Here is a 25,458-nt window from a genome sequence, read left to right as displayed (position 1 = left end):
AGTGAACGTAACCCGTAATATCAGCTAGTGACCATTATTTCAAGAGCATTCCAAGGGCTAGGCAGCACATAAGCCAAATAGGATGTCCCTTGGTGGAATTTAACGTAACAAAGAAACTGTAACATATGCTTCTCACAGAAAGGTCAGGGTGGCCTACCCACATGTACTATTAGAATGCCATCACACTTGATAAACCACTTCATGCACAAGGCTGAACTCGTGGCTGCAGTACAACGGATTCAGGTGAAATTGGCATAACTACTTCACCGTGACCTTGACCTTATACGCAGGTCACAGACACGCTTTCAAGATCGTACCAAGTATCAGCTTCACACGATGCGACAGAAGAACGTAGGATATTACTTCACAACGTTGGATTCAACATGAGTATTGAAATCAGTTTTATCAACCAAAGCATAAATGTTCAAGTTAAGTCTGCATGAATCGCCAGCTTGTAGTAGTGTTTTAAAGAGGTAACGAAAAGGGTTCCTTGTGATTTAACTTAAGGCCCAACCAAATACAACGATACACATGAAATGATAAAGTGGTCTTTAATATAATTTGAAAATCATGTTAACATAAAAGTCAGCAATATGTTAAGAAAAGGAAAATAACAGTAATGTACACAGGGAAACACGTTAATTATTGTTATTTCTGAAACACTAGTTATGATGTGGGTGACGGGAAGCGTGATAGATCTCCTGCCACATGTGTCCAGTGTGCTGGCATTGGGTGCAGAGCCGGACAGCAGACTGAGAAACAGGACATATTTCATATACTTATATAACATTAACATTTTCTTTTGGAGATGCCCTCAATACAAAGTACCGGAATTAACGTGCTTAAACTGTTGTTGTTTCTGTTTCGGTAGTAGTTGCTGTAGTTGTTGTTGTTGCTGTATTATTTGTGGTGTATAAAATTAAGTAGTGCCGGACTGTAGACAAAATATGTTATTTACTATCTCTCCGACAACACAACAGTTAACTGCACCAGTCTTGTCATGATGTTCAGCGCCGTATTGATGAAACTGTTTCTCTATAACAAAGTTACGTTCCTGTATCTTATTTCATAAGTAAACACATACGTCACGCGTCCTAAGAGCCCTTGGGTGTTTTAAAATACCACGTTAATGATTTACTACACAATAATTATTTGCACATTCAAATTATTAACACAAAACACTTTTTTTTTTAACTTGAACGGATCAAGCCACAATTAATACCAACAGTACTTGTTGTCGTAGGGCATATTAGTGAGACGGGAATGAGCACTGAAATTAAAGTGCGCATTTCAAAACACTAAATATTTATGTAAATAAAAGTAAATTCTTGAAACATTTCAATCTATGCCCGTACTATTTCTACGGCTAGGAAAGGAGTTATTTAACATGACCCACTGGACATCTCCCAAAGAAAGGAATGCTGCTTATGCTATTAAAAACTGGTTTGTCGAGTAAAACTCGAATATTATGTATTTCTGTAAAAGCTGTAATATATAGCGAACAACAGTTTGATACATCATTCCTCACCCATATTGCTTCACGCCAAGTCGACGTCCCACCTTTCCCCAGCCGTTCCAAACTGCGATATAGTCAATGCACGGTTATGTACCATGAAAGGATAAATGTATTCAGCCATGAATGATTCGGCCGACCCCAACAACTACGGAAACTACATAATCCATATGGATATCGTCTTCTACGTGTATTAATCTAGTTTTACGTATAATCATTTACGATGTCCACCGGGTAGTGCTTGGAGAACATAAATGTTGGCAAGAGGGATAGTTTCGATCTTCAGATGGGTGTGGTTTTATTCTTTTTCAAAAACTGCACAGGCCTTCAACATCACAAGTGAAAGAGTCCCATTCGAGTAACAATGACCATGCAAGCAGCCAATATGACGTCACCACTCGCACGGATTTGTTTGTTGTTGCTTCCACTGGCACCCCCATCTGGACTGTCGGTGGTGCTGCCACTGGGACTTCCGGTATAGTGAATGCCGCCATCTTGGAGAAAGTGAATAGATGGAAAATAACAACAGAGCTTCGGGTATTCGAGATAGGGATTTACTGCAAACCAGACAATAAACGTAGTTCAGTAGTTACTGCAGACATAGTTGTGTTTCATAAGTAGGGGGAAGTAATTAGTAGAATTTCAAGATGTAAACGTCCACGCCGCCTGACACATGGACACTATATTTAACATTCACAGAAAGGTCAGGAACTTACATGGACACACGCCGCACCTGTTGGGACAGTTCACGGCGACGACAGTGCAAGGAAAGCCGGCAAACGTTCCACTGCATTCGCTGGGGTCTGTTTCGACATTGCTGCATTCCACTGCAAATAGAACAAGAATTTGCAGTGTATATGTTGGGAGTCTGTGGAGAGGGCTGCTGGCATTTCACTGCAAATAGAACAAGGATTTGTCGTGTATGTGTTGGGAGTCTGTCGAGAGGGCTGCTGGCATTCCACTGCATATAGAACAAGGATTTGTCGTGTATATGTTGGGAGTCTGTGGAGAGGGCTGCTGGCATTCCACTGCATATAGACAAGGATTTGTCGTGTATATGTTGGGAGTCTGTGGAGAGGGCTGCTGGCATTTCACTGCATATAGAACAAGGATTTGTCGTGTATATGTTGGGAGTCTGTGGAGAGGGCTGCTGGCATTTCACTGCATATAGAACAAGGATTTGTCGTGTATATGTTGGGAATCTGTGGAGAGGGCTGCTGGCATTCCACTGCATATAGAACAAGGATTTGTCGTGTATATGTTGGGAGTCTGTGGAGAGGGCTGCTGGCATTTCACTGCATATAGAACAAGGATTTGTCGTGTATGTGTTGGGAGTCTGTCGAGAGGGCTGCTGGCATTCCACTGCATATAGAACAAGGATTTGTCGTGTATATGTTGGGAGTCTGTGGAGAGGGCTGCTGGCATTCCACTGCATATAGAACAAGGATTTGTCGTGTATATGTTGGGAGTCTGTCGAGAGGGCTGCTGGCATTTCACTGCATATAGAACAAGGATTTGTCGTGTATATGTTGGGAGTCTGTCGAGAGGGGCTGGCATTTCACTGCATATAGAACAAGGATTTGTCGTGTATGTGTTGGGAGTCTGTCGAGAGGGCTGCTGGCATTCCACTGCATATAGAACAAGGATTTGTCGTGTATGTGTTGGGAGTCTGTCGAGAGGGCTGCTGGCGATTCACTGCATATAGAACAAGGATTTGTCGTGTATATGTTGGGAGTCTGTGGAGAGGGCTGCTGGCATTTCACTGCATATAGAACAAGGATTTGTCGTGTATGTGTTGGGAGTCTGTCGAGAGGGCTGCTGGCATTTCACTGCATATAGAACAAGGATTTGTCGTGTATGTGTTGGGAGTCTGTGGAGAGGGCTGCTGGCATTTCACTGCATATAGAACAAGGATTTGTCGTGTATGTGTTGGGAGTCTGTGGAGAGGGCTGCTGGCATTTCACTGCATATAGAACAAGGATTTGTCGTGTATGTGTTGGGAGTCTGTGGAGAGGGCTGCTGGCATTTCACTGCATATAGAACAAGGATTTGTCGTGTATATGTTGGGAGTCTGTGGAGAGGGCTGCTGGTATTTCACTGCATATAGAACAAGGATTTGTCGCGTATGTGTTGGGAGTCTGTCGAGAGGGCTGCTGGCATTTCACTGCATATAGAACAAGGATTTGTCGCGTATGTGTTGGGAGTCTGTGGAGAGGGCTGCTGGCATTTCACTGCATATAGAACAAGGATTTGTCGTGTATATGTTGGGAGTCTGTGGAGAGGGCTGCTGGCATTTCACTGCATATAGAACAAGGATTTGTCGTGTATGTGTTGGGAGTCTGTCGAGAGGGCTGCTGGCATTTCACTGCATATAGAACAAGGATTTGTCGTGTATGTGTTGGGAGTCTGTCGAGAGGGCTGCTGGCATTTCACTGCATATAGAACAAGGATTTGTCGTGTATGTGTTGGGAGTCTGTCGAGAGGGCTGCTGGCACTATACGTTATGACAGGTTCAGGGTTGACTCCCTCATAGGCACACTTGGCGACTTACGTTGACAGTTGTTTCCGGTGTAGAAGGGGTATGCTTGACACTTGCATGTGCAATTCTCTCGAAACACTTGGCCACCGTTTAAACATACGACGCCACAATCTGAAGTAGACGTTATCAAATGTATGAACTGAGGGTGGAACGTAACAAAAAGCATTGTATCAGCTACACGGTTTATGCAGTCTCACACAGAACGACATCGAAAAACGTTTGATTCCTTGGGTGGAATAGCTTGATAAAAGCGCATTAATGGATAAGCATTGACGGGGCATTGATGGAATGGTGTTGCTGAACATCATACAATGATGGAAGAGCTTTGATGGAAGAGCACCGACAGAAGGTATTGATGGAAGAGCATTGACATAAGGCATTGGTGGAATAGTGTTGCTGGACATACAATGATGGAAGAGCTTTGATGGAAGAGCACCGACAGAAGGTATTGATGGAAGAGCATTGACATAAGGCATTGGTGGAATAGTGTTGCTGGACATACAATGATGGAAGAGCTTTGATGGAAGAGCACCGACAGAAGGTATTGATGGAAGAGCATTGACATAAGGCATTGGTGGATAGTGTTGCTGGACATACAATGATGGAAGAGCTTATGGAAGAGCATTCTCATAAGCCATTGATGGAAGGGGTTTGATCGAAGAGCATTGACATACGTCATTGATGGAAGATCGTTCATGGAAGAGCTTGACAAAAGTGCATTGGTGAAGAACTTTGACGGAAGTACTTTGCCAAGTAGGAAATCAAATAGTCTTTTCTAAAGCCCATGACATGGGTGGAGTTGTCGAGGTGAGATGTACGCGACCCCGATATAGTTCCCTACCAAGGGCTGTGTGTCAGTCATCTCCTCGGATCGTAACATTTATACTTTCACTAACTATGGGGTTGAAAGCCTCACCGCATTGTTTGCCGTCGAGATGTTGAGCGCTGCATTCGCTGCTGATGCCACTTTTGTAGGGTGTGTTGAAATCACCAATGTTTCCTCTGCAGAAAAGCAGCAAATTGTTTTCAGTTAGGTGTAACAGTGAAGTAACACATATGCTTTTCGCGCTATTTGAATCATACTGCAGCGTGTAAGTGACACTAACAGTAAACGATCACCATCAAGTGAAGTACAAGAATTTGGTTAAGTTGCCGCCGAATCAAGCTAGGATCATAATGGGGGCGAATATTGGGGTAGAGGCCACGACCAGCTGATTCAGGCAGCTAAGACACGCAACCGTGGTGCCCTGTGTGTTTCAATAAGCCAGGAACTAGGTGTACATAAATTTATAGACTTTCAACATGCATATCATTCATTATAAGCGATAAAAGTACCACCGAGTCACATTCCAATTCATTATCCGGTTTGTGCCCGACAGGGTTTCATGACAGTCGCATTAATATTTCGTTTCATTCTGTCTAAACCGAGTTGCTTTTGGTCACCCTTATTAAAAAGTGACAGTATTCAAATTTAAAATGCGATGTCAGTTATTCAAGATAATTTGATATGGAAAAGACAAAATTCAAAATTACATGCTGTTACATCCAGTTATATGTTGTTACATCTAGTTACATGCTGTGTCATCTAGTTACATGATGATACATCCAGTTACATGCTGTTACATCTAGTTACATGCTGTTACTTCAAGTTTCATGATGTTACATCTAGTTACATGTTGTTACATCTAATTACATGCTGTTACATCTAGTTACATGTTGTTACTTCCAGCTACATGTCGTTAGATGATGATACATGCAGTCACATGCTGTTACGTGATGTTACGTCTTGTTACATCCAGTTACATGCTGTTACATCCAGTTACATGCTGTTACATCCAGTTACATGCTGTTACATCCAGTTACATGCAGCGTTACTATCGACTCACTGTTCCAGGCCACCTCTGTCCCCACGTTAATCACTATCCATACCCAGTGTCCATTGTGACTCAGTGTCAGATCGCCAAAAGCAAGCAGGTATGTAGTGTTGAAGTTGAAGTGCGGGTGAGGATCCCCTACCGAGACTGGCCTGTTTAGTGATGCTATTACTTGCCTAGTTGTGCATAGGGTCCATGATTGAATGGCAAAACAGATCGAGTTATCCGGAGTTCGATACGGGCGATATAACCTTAGGATCATTGAGGAGTATGCCAAGAATATCGTTTATACACTATATCTGGATCGCGGAGTTGGGGTATATGTAAACTTCCTACCTTACAGAAACTACATACGTGATGGGGGGTGACATGACAACTATAAGGAGGACAGGGTGGGGGTGTGCATCATAGTACTGGAGTCCTGACAGATTCCCGCACAGCCTACTCACGGAGGGCCGTAGTTGCACACGTAGTATGTAGCATTGCCGCAGTCAGCGTAGCCACAGCCGACCGTCTGTGTGTCCGCCCATACCAGCTGAAAACAAATCACATATATATCTTCTTGTGTATTGACAAATTATTGAAAAAATCCAGCCAGTGTGTCTCCAGGGGGCTGCGGGGATTTTCTCTTATTGACCACATTATTTAGCCTGTCAGAAAGGGCGTCATGTGAAATGAAGAACAGTTTTTTTCTCCTTGTTTCACGGGATAGATTAGGGCACGACAAATTAATCATGGTATTTTGAGTTATTATTGACTTATCCCTCCGTAAGGGATTCAGAGAACCAAAAAATGAGATCTTTCTGTTTGAGTTGACTACATTCATTAACAGACTTGGCTTTGGCATTGTTTTTTTTATATGTTGTTAATTGAACAAATTAGGTAGGACGTACCTTATTATGGAAAATATAAACCCCTACATATAATAATATATATGAAGAAATAATGTTGAAGAAGTTTTGTTGTTGTTTTTTTGTCTGTCTGTGTGCCTATGGCGTGGGACTGGGGGTAGGGGAGGGGGGCTGTGTGTGCGACCCCACACATGAACTTCAAATTAATGAGTGATCATGCAGCACCGTTACGTATATATCAAGGCGGCCTGTGGGTAACCGAGTCTGGAACAGATACACTGCACGTCGACGAACAATAAGCAATGTCGGAATAGACCCGTGAAGATCCGGGGTAGAATAGGTCTTCAGCAACCCATGCTTGCCGTTAAAGGCGACTATGCTTGTCGTAAGAGGCGACTTACGGGATCGGGTAGTCAGGCTCGCTGACTTGGTTATTTACAGACCGCCGTCATATAGCTGGGATATTACTGAGTGCGGCGTAAAACAACAAACCAAACCAATGTCGGAATAGGTCCCCGGCAACCTTTTTTCAGTCTTTTCAGCATCTATACATCATGGTTCGTCGTTTATACAACCCTGTACACTACCGGCAACGTATGATTGTACGGGGCCACTCGGCGGCTGGGTGATCATGCTCGGCTGTGTGGTTGATTGTACCAAGACCGCGGTGTTCACAATATCAACCACTGGTTTCTGTGATCCAGATTTGATTATTTACAAGGCGCCGTCATTCATCTGGAATATTGCTAAATGTGAGGCGGTAAACAACAAACAATGCAGGTGATCTGCGCTGGTGGTCACACATCCAAGAACAATCTTCAGCATTGTGACCAACCGTTCTCCATTGCAGGCGTCTCTTACAACAAGCATGGGAGGGGACAATTCTACCGGGAATCTCTGGTCTTAGACGTACATAGACGTAGATTAATCAGTGATTACTTATGAAGCATATATTAATTAGCAAACCTGTGAATAGTGGCCGATGGTGCCAAGATCGTTATTGGCTCCAAACGTGAAGTTCTGCTCCTCAGATGACCATTCAGCAAAGGCCTGGGCCCAGGACGCAGAGTGCAGGGCGATGTTCTGACCCACACGCAAGTATCCTTGGGATAAGGAGCATACTGTCAGTTAAAGGATGGGGTCACCGCGAAACATCGGATTAGAAGTAGCAGTAGTCGTAGTAGCAGTAGTTGTAGTAGTAGTAGCAATAGTAGTAGCAGGAGTAGTAGCAGTAGAAGTAGTAGCAGCAATAGTTGTAATGGTAGTAACAGCAGTAGTAGTAGAAGAATCAGCAGTAGTAGTAGCAGCAGCAGTAGTAGTAGTAGTAGTAGTAGCAGCAGCAGCAGCAGTAACAGTATCAGTAGTAGCCGTAGCAGTAGTAGTAGTAGTAGCAGCAGCAGAACTAGTAGTAGTAGTAGTAGTAGTAGAAGTAGTAGCAGTAGCAATAATAGCAGTAGTAGTAGTAGTAGTGGTAAAGGTAGTAGTAGCGGTAGTAGTAGCAGCAGCAGTAGTAGTAGTTGTAGTCGTAGCAGTAGCAGCAGTGGTAGTAGTTGTAGTAGTAGCAATAATAGCAGCAGTAGTAGTAGTAGTAGTAGTAGTAGAAGCAGTGGTAGTAGTAGTAGTGTTAAAATAGTAGTAGTAGTAGTAGTAGTAGTAGTAGTAGTAGAAGCAGTGGTAGTAGTAGTAGTGTTAAAATAGTAGTAGTAGTAGTAGTAGTAGTAGCAGTAGTTGTAGTAGTGGTAGCAATAGTTGTAGTAATAGCAGCAGCAGTAGTAGTAGTAGTAGCAGCAGCTGTAATAGAATCAGTAGTAGCCGTAGCAGTAGTAGTAGTAGTAGTAGCAGCAGCAGTAGTAGTAGTGGTAGTAGCAGCAGTAGTAGAAGTAATAGTAGTAGTAGTAGTACTAGTAGTAGTAGTAGTAGTAGCAGCAGCAGTAGAAGCAGCAGCAGTAGTTGCAGCAGCAGCAGAAGCAGTAGTAGTGGTAGTAGTAGCAGCAGTAGTAGTAGTTGTAGTCGTAGCAGTAGCAGCAGTAGAAGTAGTAGCAGCAACAATAGTAGTAGTAGCAGCAGCAGTAGTAACAGTAGTAGTAGTAGTAGTAGCAGAGGTAGTTGTAGTAGTGGTAGCAGTAGTAGTAGTAGTAGCAGTAGTCGTAGTAGCAGTAGTCGTAGTAGCAGTAGTTGTAGTAGTAGTAGCAATAGTAGTAGTGGTAGTTACAGCAGTAGTAGTAGAAGAAGAAGCAGTAGTAGTAGCAGCAGCAGTAGTAGTAGTAGTAGTAGCAGCAGCAGTAGTTGTAGTCGTAGCAGTAGCAGCAGTGGTAGTAGTTGTAGTAGTAGCAATAATAGCAGTAGTAGTAGTAGTAGTAGAAGTAGTAGCAGTGGTAGTAGTAGTGGTAAAAGTAGTAGTAGTAGCAGTAGTAGTGGTAGCAATAGTTGTAGTAGTAGCAGCAGCAGTAGTAGTAGCAGCAGCAGCAGCTGTAATAGAATCAGTAGTAGCCTTAGCAGTAGTAGTAGTAGTAGTAGTAGTAGTAATAGTATTAGTAGTACTAGTAGTAGTAGTAGTAGTAGTAGTAGTAGCAGCAGCAGTAGAAGCAGCAGCAGTAGTAGCAGCAGCAGCAGAAGCAGTAGTAGTGGTAGTAGTTGTAGTCGTAGCAATAGCAGCAGTAGAAGTAGTAGCAGCAACAATAGTAGTAGTAGCAGCAGTAGTAACAGTAGCAGTAGTAGTAGTAGAAGTAGTAGCAGTAGCAGCAGTAGTAGTAGTTGTAGTAGTAGTAATAGTAGTAGTGGAAGCAGCAGCAGTAATAGTAGTAGCAGCAGCAGCAATAGTAGTAGTAGTAGTAGTAGTTGTAGTAGTAGCAGCAGCAGCAGTAGTAGTAGTTGTAGTAGTAGCAGCGGCAGTAGTAGTAACAGCATTAGTAGTAGTTGTAGTAATAGTAGTTGTAGTAGTAGTAGTAGTTAATAGTAGTTGTAGTTGTAGGTGTAGCTGTATTAGCAGTAGTTGAAGTATTAGTTGTAGTAGTTGTAATAGTAGTAGTAGTAGTAGTAGTTGTAGTTGTAGTTGTAGTGGTAGTTGTTGTAGTAGTAGTTGTAGTAGTAGTTGTAGTAGTAGTAGTAGTAGTAGTAGTAGTAGTAGTAGTAGTAGTAGTAGTATCCTCGCTGACAATAATGACATCTACCTGGTATGGATCTCTGCTCCATGGTGTCATGGCCGCCTCTACAGGAGTCCGCGAAGCGCTGGGCAATCATGGCCACGGTGTTGTCCCAAGACTGTGACAATAACACACATTATGCACAGGTTGGCGTTATTCATTCAATAAAAACCTGATGGTTGTATTAAGAGATTCATATATATCAACTTTTGTTCAAAGAAGCAGAGAAAGGTAATACCTTGACATATATACAGCGGATTTTATTAGATTTGAACAATTAGAACCCACGATCAGTGAGTACTGTCACTCCTCCGGTTATCGCATGGAGCGATCCCAAACTACCAATACAATCCAGGTTTCAGACAGGCCACATTAATGCGTCCTTATTGCAAACAGTATCTTGAGAAACTTTAGACAAAATACTACCATTGTATTGTTTGTTATTTTGCCTTACTTACCAACTTGAGCATATTAGTGGCTGCAGGGTTGACGTTGTTTCTGAAAGTGTTGTGAAGGTTGAGGATGCCCACTTGATCTGCTGCAGAAACCCCTGTAAGAAGCGGAATCAAAAACCTACTTGGTTATAGGGTAACCGTGTAATACTTTCCCAAGAATGTTGAAAATATTTAAGACAAACCTCTGAAACTGTCGGTTATATATTGGAGGGTATTCCGCGTAACGTTTTCAACAAGTGGCGTTTGGGGTTACGTTGTAGACATTTCGCGGACAGGAGATCGCTAGGGTCTCGTTAACGCTTGAAGTTACTCCGGTAAAGAGAACAGGAAAGCCTACATTCTCTACACACAGCCATAAACAATAGGCCAACTCACGCGTATCAATGGGTGGTGAGGTGAAATGGGAATAACGTGGCGTTCAAGATTATTGCACTTATATAGCGACGCGCATGTGCATGCGTGCGTGCGTGCGTGCGTGCGTGCGTGCGTGCGTGCGTGCGTGCGTGTGTGTAGAGTAAGCCCACTGTGATACCATGCCGCAGGTTTAACATGGCTACCCACTTATGGACACAATATCCGTTTATTTAAGTTACTCACCAACTCACCCAGTTAGAATCGTTAAAGGCGATTATGCTTGTCTGAAGAGGCGACTAACGGGATCGGGTGGTCACTGGATTGTTTGGCCCAGACTCGATTATTTACAGACCGCCGTCATTTAGCTGGAATATTTGCTGAGTGCGGCGTTAAATAACACACAAACAAAACATCAGTCGGTATTAATGGCAGATTAGGTTGAATATCACAAATGATTTTAATGAAAAAATGGAAAAAGCAATACTTTTCTATCTATACATTCCTATTTAAATGCTTACTCTTTATAGATCCAATTGTTACATCTCTTTACAACAGTTACATCTCTTTACAATTGTTACATCTCTTTACAATTGTTACGTCTCTTTACAACAGTTTCATCTCTTTACAGCTGTTACATCTCTTTACAACTGTTACGTCTCTTTACAACAGTTTCATCTCTTTACAACTGTTACGTCTCTTTACAGCTGTTACATATCTGTACAATTGTTACATCTCTTTACGATTGTTACATCTCTTTACAACAGTTTCATTTCTTTACAGCTGTTACATCTCTTTACAGCTGTTACATATCTGTACAATTGTTACATCTCTTTACGATTGTTACATCTCTTTACAGCTGTTACATATCTGTACAATTGTTACATCTCTTTACAACAGTTACATCTCTTTACAACTGTTACGTCTCTTTACAGCTGTTACATCTCTTTACAGCTGTTACATCTCTTTACAACTGTTACGTCTCTTTACAACTGTTACGTCTCTTTACAATTGTTACATCTCTTTACGATTGTTACATCTCTTTACAACAGTTTCATCTCTTTACAGCTGTTACATCTCTTTACAACTGTTACGTCTCTTTACAACTGTTACGTCTCTTTACAATTGTTGCATCTCTTTACAACTGTTACATCTCTTTACGATTGTTACATCTCTTTACAACAGTTTCATCTCTTTACAGCTGTTACATCTCTTTACAACTGTTACGTCTCTTTACAACTGTTACGTCTCTTTACAACTGTTACGTCTCTTTACAATTGTTACATCTCTTTACGATTGTTACATCTCTTTACAGCTGTTACATCTCTTTACAACTGTTACATCTCTTTACAATTGTTACATCTCTTTACGATTGTTACATCTCTTTACAACAGTTTCATCTCTTTACAACTGTTACGTCTCTTTACAACTGTTCCATCTCTTTACAACTGTTACATCTCTTTACAACTGTTACATCTCTTTACAACTGTTACATCTCTTTACGATTGTTACATCTCTTTACAACTGTTACATCTCTTTACGATTGTTACATCTCTTTACAATTGTTACATCTCTTTACAATTGTTACATCTCTTTACAATTGTTACATCTCTTTACGACTGTTACATCTCTTTACAATTGTTACATCTCTTTACTGCTGGTACACCTCTTTACTGCTGTTACATCTCTTTACAGCTGTTACATATCTGTACAATTGTTACATCTCTTTACAACTGTTACATCTCTCTACGACTGTTACATCTCTTTACGACTGTTACATCTCTTTACAGCTGTTACATATCTGTACAATTGTTACATCTCTTTACAATTGTTACATCTCTTTACAATTGTTACATCTCTCTACGACTGTTACATCTCTTTACGACTGTTACATTTCTTTACAGCTGTTACATCTCTTTACAACTGTTACATCGATCCTATTATGGTAGATGTACCCAACACAGTCGCTACCCCGCTATCATTTTGAGATGCGAAATTATAAACAGCCGTAAGATCAAAAGACATGAGCGAGGGACATTCTGTGTGAAACTACTGATTACAAACTCCAGACTTCCTGAACGTAGCAAACGGGTCTAGATTATGTATCATAATAAAATACACTAGCTTATCGAGGATGCATGGCCATTGATGATCAGGAGTACAAGTTTGTAAGATCATTCATTTCATAATTAGTATCTAGTATCATAGTGGGGCTTTCTGTACAATATTCGTGGGAAAGTGGGACATTCTGTAGAAAGTATTCGACGAAAACAAGGCCCCGTAAAATCAATAGGACAACGTCACTAGAAGTGTATGATTCAATGTAGCTAGCTCTCATAACTGCATGGACGTTTTTTTTTCTATTTCCGTATTCTTGGACCGATTTCAATAACTTCACCAAATAGGCCACTGGGGGATAATTAAAGTATAGAAGGAAAAGTCATGTTTTAGAAATAATGAAAATCATTTGAGTGTCATGAATGTATGCGTTTTGGTTTTACATGTGCAAAGTGTGAAGTCGCATCTGAATGGGTTTTTATATACAGATGCTAATCATTTTCTACATTTTTAAAAACAATAATTGCTTGCTCGTTGTTGTCACGAGAAACATGGCCAAGCAACGGTCGAGTCTATCTCAAGTTTTATAAGTTGTAGAGTATCACTCGGGGTGGCGGGATACATTATAAGTTGTAAAGTATCACTCAGGGTGGCGCGATACATTATAAGTTGTAGAGTATCACTCGGGGTGGCGGGATACATTATAAGTTGTAGAGTATCACTCAGGGTGGCGCGATACATTATAAGTTGTAGAGTATCACTCGGGGTGGCGGAATACATTATAAGTTGTAGAGTATCACTCGGGGTGGCAGGATACATTATAAGTTGTAGAGTATCACTCGGGGTGGCGGGATACATTATAAGTTGTAGAGTATCACTCAGGGTGGTGGGATACATTATAAGTTGTAGAGTATCACTCAGGGTGGAGGGATACATTATAAGTTGCAGCAGGATCACGAGCAGTACATGAGGTTTATACCAGAAGCGTGTCAAACGTCCAATGTTCAAAAATCGAAGAGTAGAATTGAAACTGTTTCATTATGGATGACGGGAATAGGTCCGACAAGTTCCTGATCAGTAAACGGACACTCCAACCATTAGACCACAGACCTGGTTGAAGATCAAAATGCACCACGTTTAGCGTATATTTCAGGGACACGTATATTTTACGAGCGTTTCTTGAGACTATCACATTTTCATACATTAAATAAAACAAATACTCATAAATGTTGTTTCGACGGTAGGTAAGTGGGAGAAAGCGCTTCCCCCTGATTTGGCTGAAAATGTAAACCCTCGGGGGATACACGGATAACATGTGAGTCAGCTATACAGCACAACCTCAGAGTCCCACACACCTGCCGTGTGTACACTGACAACATGTGAGTCAGTTATACAGCACAACCTCAGAGTCCCACACAGCACCTGCCATGTGTACACTGACAACATGTGAGTCAGTTATACAGCACAACCTTAGAGTCCCACACAACACCTGCCATGTGTACACGGACAACATGTGAGTCAGCTATACAACACAACCTCAGAGTCCCACACAACACCTGTCATGTGTACACGGACAACATGTGAGTCAGCTATACAACACAACCTCAGAGTCCCACACAACACCTGCCATGTGTACACGGACAACATGTGAGTCAGCTATACAACACAACCTTAGAGTCCCACACAACACCTGCCATGTGTACACGGACAACATGTGAGTCAGCTATACAACACAACCTCAGAGTCCTTCTAGACATATCCAAGTTACCGTATGTACCCCGAAGGTGACAAGCTGGTCAACATAACATTTTGAAACGAAAAAAAGTTGTCTTGCAATTCCATATGCATGTTCCATATGTATGTACTTTGGCTGTGTTGGCTCCCTATACGGGAAGCTGATCAGTCTGTATAACGCGATAATGATAAGATGGCGGTACACCTGCATGACTACTGATACAATATCCGTCATTTCAATTACTCACAATCATTCACGCAACCTACCCATGAAGATCCGGATAGAATCGGTCTTCAGCAAACCATGCTTGTCTTAAGAGGCGACTAACGGGCTCGCTGACTGGGTTGATGCATGTCATCGTATCCCAATTGCGTAGATCGATGCTGGATCACTGGATTGTCTGGTCCAAACTCAATTATGTACAGACCACCGTTAAACAGCCGGACTATTGCTGAGGGCGGCGTTAAACAACAAACAAACACCGACTCCGCCTGCTCTTACCTGAAACTAAGGCCTGGCTTGACTTCACGAGGCAGGCAGAGTGGTCTGATGATTGCTGATACTTCTCGTGACAGTTGGCCTAAACATAAGTAAACAACACTAACACAAATACGAGGTTTTCGTGGCTGGTAGATAAGCACACATAGCATTTAATGTATTACCCAAAATATCCAAATATGCGAGGTATTAAATATGCATGCGTTCGAACCACATGGGTCATGATGACGTCACTCGCTGTGGGGTATTGCAGCCGCGCAGACAGATTTGTTGGCGTAATTCAGACGCCATTGTTGAAGTGTTAGATAGTGATGTCATACTCTACTCTACTGATGTTATGTGGTAAGGGATAATCAAGAGATTATCATATTCCCAGTTTGACTACTGTCGATACACATACCCTACGGCATCCATTACTGCCTATCTCCCGTATCATAAATGTTTCTCACTCAAGTTGTAAAAGGGAAAATGTATGTATCTTACTGATTTCACCAAAGTCGCTCTCGCAAGTGAAATATGAATATTCAGACATTCTTTTTTGTAAAATCAGTATACGTGTATATATCCATTCCTGGTTAGAACTGCCCCGGCAACCTATGCTGGACATAAGAAGCAACCAGCTGGATCGGGTGGTCGGTGACCTGCGGTTGATTTCGTGTCATTGTATCCCGACCGCGTGGATCGTTGCGCATTTTATCATTCACTGGATTTGCTGGTCCTGACTCGATTATTTACAGACCGCTGTCATATAACTGGACTTATATGCGGCATTAAACAACATACATATTCATGTCCCCACCTTCATGTACGCACGTTAGAAAAAGGGAAAGTTTTGACACATACACTTCTCCCATGTCTGTGACCTCGTCTGTTCTCTGTATTGGTGTCTGAAGGTGCACTGGAACACAGCACGCCTGAAGCAAAGAGCAAAGTCAGGATTGCATATTCGCCGTTTCCAACCTATGACGTACATGCTTACAGGAAGTGTTTTCATTCATCAACATTGGTTCCCTTCAATTCTTCAAAAACACAAAAGTCTTAAAAACGATTGTTGATTGACGAGTTCTAAATCTCACATAGAAGGAATTGTGTGATAGTGAATTTTGTTGTTGAGGATATTACATGATGTCATAGCGGTATATCCACAAACAGAGCAGATTGTTTGGCTGTAACAAGCGAGTAAAGTAATCAGGGGTCTGACCTTTGGGAAAGACTATACATTTAGTGTTTAGTGTAGTGCTCACGTGTGTATCATCACGTGACAGTAACGTCAGTAAGACGGTTCACATTAAGCGTGCATGAATATTATAAGATATGAACAAACTATTGCTTTATTTAATAAGGAGGTGCAATCTGTCGCGCACTAACGAAATACATTTGTGTTTAACATTCTACGTAATGATTCGACCTCACGTCTATTTCTGGGCCTTCATTTGAAGTCATTCCAACTGAAGTCGACCTCGGTATATTGATAGCTTGCAAATGTATACGGGCGAAGCTTTACACGGGCGAATCTTTAGCGTGAGTACATTATTATACAGATACAGGGGCAGTAAGATTGTTGGTGCATTGACGTTGCCTATGACGCACATTTCTTCCGATTTGGGGACAGGCTACGCTTTGTACGGAGTGCGTCTTCTCCGGTGCCTTATGTCGCCCTGTAAACTGAATAGAAGGAAAGCATATTACTATTAGATTAATGGAGCGTTCTATTGTGAGAGTGCAAATCGGGCATGTCATCTTTGCGTAGGTCTGGGACACATAAGCACCTGTAGGCGACATGAATGAGTGTTAGTGCAGGTCGGGGACAAGCACCTGTAGGCGACATGAATGAGTGTTAGTGCAGGTCGGGGACAAGCACCTGTAGGCGACATGACAGGGTGTTATTGCAGGTCGGGGACAAGCACCTGTAGGCGACATGAATGAGTGTTATTGCAGGTCGGGGACAAGCACCTGTAGGCGACATGAATGAGTGTTAGTGCAGGACGGGGACAAGCACCTGTAGGCAACATGACAGAGTGTTAGTGCAGGTCGGGGACAAGCACCTATAGGCGACGTGACAGTGTGTTAGTGCAGGTCGGGGACAAGCACCTGTAGGTGACATGACAGTGTGTTATTGCAGGTCGGGGACAAGCACCTGACGGTGACATGACAGGGTGTTAGCGCAGGTCGGGGACAAGCACCTGACGGTGACATGACAGGGTGTTAGCGCAGGTCGGGGACAAGCACCTGTAGGCGACATGAATAAATGTTATTGCAGGTCGGGGACAAGCACCTGTAGGTGACATGAATGAGTGTTAGTGCAGGTCGGGGACAAGAACCTGTAGACTACATGACAGGGTGTTAGCGCAGGACGGGGATAAGCACCTGTAGGCGACATGACAGGGTGTTAGCGCAGGACGGGGATAAGCACCTGTAGGCTACATGACAGGGTGTTAGAGCAGGTCGGGGACAAGCACCTGTAGGCGACATGACAGGGTGTTAGCGCAGGTCGGGGACAAGCACCTGTAGGCGACATGACAGGGTGTTAGAGCAGGTCGGGGACAAGCACCTGTAGGCGACATGACAGGGTGTTATTGCAGGTCGGGAACAAGCACCTGTAGGCGACATGACAGAGTGTTAGCGCAGGTCGGGGACAAGCACCTGTAGACGAAATGAAAAGGTGTTAGAGCAGGTGCAGGTCGGGGACAAGGTTAGCGCAGGTCGGGGACAAGCACCTGTAGGCGACATGACAGGGTGTTAGAGCAGGTCGGGGACAAGCACCTGTAGGCGACATGACAGGGTGTTATTGCAGGTCGGGAACAAGCACCTGTAGGCGACATGACAGGGTGTTAGAGCAGGTGCAGGTCGGGGACAAGCACCTGTAGGCGACATGACAGGGTGTTAGTGCAGGTCGGGGACAAGCACCTGTAGGCGACATGACAGGGTGTTAGAGCAGGTCGGGGACAAGCACCTGTAGGCGACATGAAAGGGTTTTAGTGCAGGTCGGGGACAAGCACCTGTAGGCGACATGACAGGGTTTTAGTGCAGGTCGGGGACAAGCACCTGTAGGCGACATGACAGGGTGTTAGAGCAGGTGCAGGTCGGGGACAAGGTTAGCGCAGGTCGGGGACAAGCACCTGTAGGCGACATGACAGGGTGTTAGAGCAGGTCGGGGACAAGCACCTGACGGTGACATGACAGGGTGTTAGCGCAGGTCGGGGACAAGCACCTGACGGTGACATGACAGGGTGTTAGCGCAGGTCGGGGACAAGCACCTGTAGGCGACATGAATAAATGTTATTGCAGGTCGGGGACAAGCACCTGTAGGTGACATGAATGAGTGTTAGTGCAGGTCGGGGACAAGAACCTGTAGACTACATGACAGGGTGTTAGCGCAGGACGGGGATAAGCACCTGTAGGCGACATGACAGGGTGTTAGCGCAGGACGGGGATAAGCACCTGTAGGCTACATGACAGGGTGTTAGAGCAGGTCGGGGACAAGCACCTGTAGGCGACATGACAGGGTGTTAGCGCAGGTCGGGGACAAGCACCTGTAGGCGACATGACAGGGTGTTAGAGCAGGTCGGGGACAAGCACCTGTAGGCGACATGACAGGGTGTTATTGCAGGTCGGGAACAAGCACCTGTAGGCGACATGACAGAGTGTTAGCGCAGGTCGGGGACAAGCACCTGTAGACGAAATGAAAAGGTGTTAGAGCAGGTGCAGGTCGGGGACAAGGTTAGCGCAGGTCGGGGACAAGCACCTGTAGGCGACATGACAGGGTGTTAGAGCAGGTCGGGGACAAGCACCTGTAGGCGACATGACAGGGTGTTATTGCAGGTCGGGAACAAGCACCTGTAGGCGACATGACAGGGTGTTAGAGCAGGTGCAGGTCGGGGACAAGCACCTGTAGGCGACATGACAGGGTGTTAGTGCAGGTCGGGGACAAGCACCTGTAGGCGACATGACAGGGTGTTAGAGCAGGTCGGGGACAAGCACCTGTAGGCGACATGAAAGGGTTTTAGTGCAGGTCGGGGACAAGCACCTGTAGGCGACATGACAGGGTTTTAGTGCAGGTCGGGGACAAGCACCTGTAGGCGACATGACAGGGTGTTAGAGCAGGTGCAGGTCGGGGACAAGGTTAGCGCAGGTCGGGGACAAGCACCTGTAGGCGACATGACAGGGTGTTAGAGCAGGTCGGGGACAAGCACCTGTAGGCGACATGACAGGGTGTTATTGCAGGTCGGGAACAAGCACCTGTAGGCGACATGACAGGGTGTTAGAGCAGGTGCAGGTCGGGGACAAGCACCTGTAGGCGACATGACAGGGTGTTAGTGCAGGTCGGGGACAAGCACCTGTAGGCGACATGACAGGGTGTTAGAGCAGGTCGGGGACAAGCACCTGTAGGCGACATGAAAGGGTTTTAGTGCAGGTCGGGGACAAGCACCTGTAGGCGACATGACAGGGTTTTAGTGCAGGTCGGGGACAAGCACCTGTAGGCGACATGACAGGGTGTTAGAGCAGGTGCAGGTCGGGGACAAGCACCTGTAGGCGACATGACAGGGTGTTAGTGCAGGTCGGGGACAAGCACCTGTAGGCGACATGACAGGGTGTTAGAATAGGTCGGGGACAAGCACCTGTAGGCGACATGACAGGGTGTTAGCGCAGGTCGGGGACAAGCACCTGTAGGCAACATGACAGAGTGTTAGAGCAGGTCGGGGACAAGCACCTGTAGGCGACATGACAGGGTTTTAGTGCAGGTCGGGGACAAGCACCTGCAGGCGACATGAAACGGTATTATTGCAGGTCGGGAACAAGCACCTGTAGGCGACATGACAGGGTGTTAGTGCAGGTCGGGGACAAGCACCTGTAGGTGACATGAAAGGGTGTTATTGCGTGCCTGGTAACAGGACATAGATTTTATATCAGGATGTGTACAAAGAAGTATACAATACACGGGTGTTCCAAGGGAACGTAAAAAATAGTTATTCATATTCATGAACCTCAAGTGACGTCATCCTATTGTTCTCCAAGGAGGTTAAATCTCATAAACAGGAATGTTATAATATCCCGGGGATTTTATCAATACAACCGTTTATACACATTGTAATGAAATATAAAACCAGATGACAAATGTTTTCTATAAATTCCCGTGGGTCGGACATGCAACCTTTGTATCTGTATCCCAGTGAGTGTACCACTCGGCTACAGACGCGCTCATAACTCACAATGCTTTTAAGAAAAGCTCTAAAATTTTCAGTTACGCACACGCCAGCAAGATATTTTACGCCTGTTTCTTTAGGTTCATGGAAAGTATGTTTGAAACAGAAATATGTTGATAAAGGATGTTTTAAGTTTCTTTTTCTTCCGTTTATAAGTTAGATAAAACACTTACCCTCGGATTTTTATGAGATTTAAACCCCTCAACCTCGGCACTGGCGCCACTCTGTTTTATCCCTTGGATTCGGGTTTTAAAACTCATTAAAAACCCTGACGTGTTTCATCCTGCACAGATAGGTGAGTATTCAGAGAAATGGGTATTCAAAGGGAAGCTTATTCACAGAGATGGGTATTCACAGAAATGGGTATTCAAAGGGAAGCTTATTCAGAGAGATGGGTATTCACAGATATGGGTATCGACAGGGGTGTGTATTTACAGAGATGGGTATTCACAGATATGGGTATCGACAGGGATGTGTATTTACAGAGATGGGTATTCACAGATATGGGTATCGACAGGGATGTGTATTTACAGAGATGGGTATTCACAGATATGGGTATTTACAGAGATGGGTATTTACAGAGATGGATATTCACAGATATGGGTATCGACAGGGATGTGTATTTACAGAGATGGGTATTCACAGATATGGGTATCGACAGGGATGTGTATTTACAGAGATGGGTATTCACAGATATGGGTATTTACAGAGATGGGTATTTACAGAGATGGGTATTCACAGATATGGGTATCGACAGGGATGTGTATTTACAGAGATGGGTATTCACAGATATGGGTATTTACAGAGATGGGTATTTACAGAGATGGGTATTCACAGATATGGGTATCGACAGGGATGTGTATTTACAGAGATTGGTATTCACAGATATGGGTATTTACAGAGATGGGTATTTACAGAGATGGGTATTCACAGATATGGGTATCGACAGGGATGTGTATTTACAGAGATGGGTATTCACAGATATGGGTATTTACAGAGATGGGTATTTACAGAGATGGATATTCACAGATATGGGTATTTACAGGGATGTGTATTTACAGAGATGGGTATTCACAGATATGGGTATTTACAGAGATGGGTATTCACAGATATGGGTATTTACAGAGATGGGTATTCACAGATATGGGTATTTACAGAGATGTGTATTTACAGAGATGGATATTCACAGATATGGGTATCGACAGGGATGTGTATTTACAGAGATGGGTATTCACAGAGATGGGTATTTACAGAGATGGGTATTAACAGATATGGGTATCGACAGGGATGTGTATTTACAGAGATGGGTATTTACACAGATGGGTATTCACAGATATGGGTATTTACAGAGATGGGTATTCACAGATATGGGTATTTACAGATAGATACACACACGGGCACCTGTGCGGGGAAGCAGGCCTATGCGTTCTGTAACCACTATCACAGTGGAGATGGCGCAACACGAACTTTTAAAAGATGGTTAAGACAGGTCTAATAAATACACACTCTTAAACACTCAATGAAATATCATCCGATGACAGTACAAAATTGTTATGTGAACTGATTTGAAGGCCTCTTGTATGTCGGTATATCAGGCGAGTTCCTCGATGTACAAGATATCCGACATTTATCTTAATTGCTGAGCGCACAAACGTTTGTGACTTTTATTCTAACTTCTTCTGAAAAGTCTAAATCCTGCAGCAGTGTATGGGGAATGGGGAAGATGACGAACACACGTGAGACAAGGCACGTAGCGGGGGTAGGAGATAATGTTCTTTAAGTCGAAAAATGTTCCCGTCAGGAGATGGCATTCATCAGTAACAAAAAGCAAATCTCTTAAGCGTTATAGTGAGTGAGTGAGTGAGCGAGTGAGTATAGTTTTACGCCGCTTTTAGCAATATTCCAGCAATATCACGGCGGGGGACACCAGAAATGGGCTTCACACATTGTACCCATGTCGGGAATCGAACCCGGGTCCGGCGTGACGAGCGAACGCTTTAACCACTAGGCTACCCGACCGCCCCCTTAAGCGTTATATATCCTTCAAATGTTTATTAGTCAAAGTAAACACATTATTATTTTTTAAACTATAAAAAGATTATTGTTAAACTTCGAAGTGGTTTTAATTCATTTGGTTTTCAGAAAATCATCAGAGGTGTGTACTCTGCAGATGATGTGGAAGTTTGGTGTGGTCAATGTTGTGTGTTAAGAGGACAAAGTTCACGTCGTATTCAGCTGTAAAGCATATGACAGTCGCAGACGGCATATCCCCGTGTTAGCAATGCCATGACTGATGAGACGCTGTAACAATAATACCTACTGAGACGAAAGACATCAACGCCATGTTGTCTAAATAAATGTTAATATGTAATCTCCATCAAAGTGATGACATGGTGTGGGGTGGGGTTTTTTTAACGCCGCACTCAGCAATATTCCAGCTATATGGTAGCGGTCTGTAAATAATTGAGTCATGATCCGACGATCCAATTATTGATATCATGAGCATCGATCCACATAATTGGGATACGATGACATGTAAATCAAGCATGTCGCCTCCCCTGACCACTGATCCCTGCAGTCGCCATTTACGACAAGCATAGTGCCTGTCCTTACTTGGAATCGCCACAGGTGTGACGGACGACATGTCGATACTCATTATGATACATTTATGGTACTTGTTACCCTGCCATGACGCTCGGCATTATGGGGCTAAAACAAGGACAGGTCCGTTCGGAGTCAGTATACTGTATCTGAGTGGGGTATTCATGTTAAACTGCGACATGATATCTCAGTGTGCTAGCACTATTAAATCGGCATTATTCTGGACTAGAACAAGCAGCCACACATGTGCAAGCACTTCACTATATAAGTGCAGTATTCTTGGACGCGACGTTAACCCCCAGTTCACCTCACTACATTTATGTAGCACTGTACTCCCCGTCCTTTAGCATCCTTGAAAATCTGTGAATCCTGTTACTCACATAGTTTAACTGACGTTTATTCTGATAAACATCATCAGTGTACTAAATACAACAGGAAACTATTTGTAAAAAGGGACTAAGAATAAAGGGGATGGTTACAACAGGGAGGACACACACTCTCTTTCGAACTGCAGATTCTCCCGGTCTTGGTCAGTGCCAAATGCACATTAAATTTCACCAACATTGTTAACATAATCTGCCGACAGCTATAACAAACATTCAAAACTGCATGACAATCAATTCACTCGCTCACTCTTACCTCCGTGAAGAATAGGTCTTTACTAACCCATGCCGGTCGCAAGAGGCGAATAACGGGATCGTGTGGTCAGGCTCGCTGTCTTGGTTGATGCATGTCATCGTTTCTTAATTGCGAGGATCGATGCTCATGATGTCAACTGGATTGTTCGATTATTTACAGGCCGCCGTTATACAGCTGTAATATTGCTGTGTGCGGTGTTAAACAACAAACACATAAAGAAACAAACAAACCTACCTGATAAAGCCAAGATCACACACAAAGCTCGTCGTGCTAACAGGAACATATTCTTTTATGAATGTAGTCTGATCCACAAATCAGTCTTGTTTTTACGTATACATGTATGTTCTAAAGGCTCTGTCGATATTCTCAAAACCTCCGGCTCGCTTCTCACTAGAAATACACTCCTACCATTAGTAGGTGGGACATGAAACTGTCGCTCAACTTGTGTAAGCATATACCTGGCCCCAGTGTTATACAGTGGTATCAATGCATGTATTCATCATGCTGCATCTCAGCGTAAAGGGGACACGAGGAGTTGGCGTGGTCGTGGTTATGACCACGAAATACACATAAACCTCCCGCGGACTATGCGTATTGCTGAATAATCGGCTGCTCTTATGGAAACATTGTAAGAAGTAAACTGGGGTTAACGTCCTCCTTTTAATGGTGTTCCATGTGTGAATACAGCATGGTGATTACCACGTGAAACACACATATATCAAACATTGTGAGGAGTTTCTCGTTCAATCAATATTCAACCAGGAATAAGTCACCCGTATTCAGTAGTAGTCCGCGGACATGCATGCTGTATTTTTATGGCCAGTCATGGTCATTATTTATTCATCCGGGTGGTTTCCACTCAGACCAAATTGTCTCTACTGATGAATGTCACTACATGTGATGCCCGTACCCGAGAAGATCCGGGGTAGAATAGGTCTTCAGCAACCCATGCTTGCCGTAAAAGGTGACTATGCTTGTCGTAAAAGGCGACTAACGGGATCGGGTGGTCAGGCTCACTGACTTGGTTGATGCATGTCATCATATCCCAATTATGTAGATCGATGCTCACGATATCAATCATCGGATTGTCTGGTCCAGACTCGATTATTTTCAGAACGCCGTCATTGCTGGAATATTGCTGAGCGCGTTGTTAAACAACAAATAAACAAACACACACTACATACGAGACATTCTACAACAGTGCTGTAGACTTTTCAGGAGGTCAATACCCGTTTTTTATGGACCCGGGAAAAGAATATTGAACGAGGACGTAAATTTATAATAAAACGTGATATTGAATCTGTGTTAGGTCCTCGAGTGACTAGTTACAGGGGTGAAGTCTGACGAGATGGCAGCAGTGTGTCCCGGGGTAGGCCCCAGCGCTAGGCAGCTTGTGGTAAGATACGACTTTTTAAAGCGGGTCTGATGATTGTGCCAACGTTCCCCGACGGCGTGAGACGTTCATCAGAATATCAATCACTGGTTTGTCCGGCCCAGGCCCGATATGTTACACTTCGCCCTGATATACCTGTGATGTTGCTGACTGCGGCGTTAAACACGATGCACTCACTCACTTAACGAGATATTCCCAGTAGCCAGTCACCGATGACACTTGTTGAATACTATCTTAAACACGTACAAATATCTTCATTTATGATAACTAAGGAGACTTTGAAATATGTGCGTTAGTATCAGATGTTAAGTTCAATAGATACAAGTGTCTGAGCTATTTAAGTCATGTAAGTAAATAAATGCTTTCTCAGTCACAGTTTTAGTCACCTTATGTATATCATTGGTCAGACTGACTCAACATACATCATAGTTTGTGCACTAACACAATAGCCCAAGCCCTGTCCCTCCCTACTCCAGACGCTTTGTCTTTCTGACCAGCTTTGGCATTCAGCTCAGCTTTATTCTGGAGCCCTCAGATGGTGTGGTCTCTCCACTATATGCTTTGGTTTGTTTGTTTGTTTGTTCAGCAATATTCCAGCTATATG

At 43.6% G+C, this 25,458-nt stretch overlaps 1 protein-coding gene across 1 annotated transcript; it reads right to left on the bottom strand.

The window, feature by feature from the left end:
• Window positions 1-568: 568 nt before the first annotated feature.
• Window positions 569-23,934, bottom strand: LOC139462116 (serotriflin-like). Its single transcript, XM_071243623.1, has 11 exons — window positions 23,696-23,934; window positions 15,861-15,931; window positions 15,021-15,099; window positions 10,379-10,470; window positions 9,948-10,038; window positions 7,744-7,880; window positions 6,376-6,461; window positions 4,969-5,054; window positions 4,065-4,163; window positions 2,230-2,340; window positions 569-2,007 (listed from the first exon to the last, which is right to left on the bottom strand). Exons 1-11 carry the CDS (start codon window positions 23,742-23,744, stop codon window positions 1,847-1,849), a joined length of 1,062 nt encoding a protein of 353 aa, XP_071099724.1. The 5' UTR covers window positions 23,745-23,934; the 3' UTR covers window positions 569-1,846.
• Between the last annotated feature and the right edge of the window lie 1,524 nt (window positions 23,935-25,458).

This window comes from Haliotis cracherodii, unplaced genomic scaffold (genome assembly GCF_022045235.1).
Source record: "Haliotis cracherodii isolate W230 unplaced genomic scaffold, xgHalCrac1.p SCAF_15, whole genome shotgun sequence".
Taxonomy (NCBI): Eukaryota; Metazoa; Mollusca; class Gastropoda; order Lepetellida; family Haliotidae; genus Haliotis; species Haliotis cracherodii.
This window is presented reverse-complemented; position numbering and strand designations above follow the sequence as displayed.

What these genes read in the sequence shown, in the direction of transcription:
- LOC139462116 (XM_071243623.1), bottom strand. Translation starts at nt 23,744, where the DNA reads ATGTTCCTGTTAGCACGACGAGCTTTGTGTGTGATCTTGGCTTTATCA. An exon ending in GTGTGCAACTACGGCCCTCC is followed by an intron (nt 5,055 to 6,375) that starts GTGAGTAGGCTG and finishes GCTTTTCTGCAG; the next exon opens with AGGAAACATTGGTGATTTCA. An exon ending in CAGGTGCGGCGTGTGTCCAT is followed by an intron (nt 2,008 to 2,229) that starts GTAAGTTCCTGA and finishes ACTTTCTCCAAG; the next exon opens with ATGGCGGCATTCACTATACC.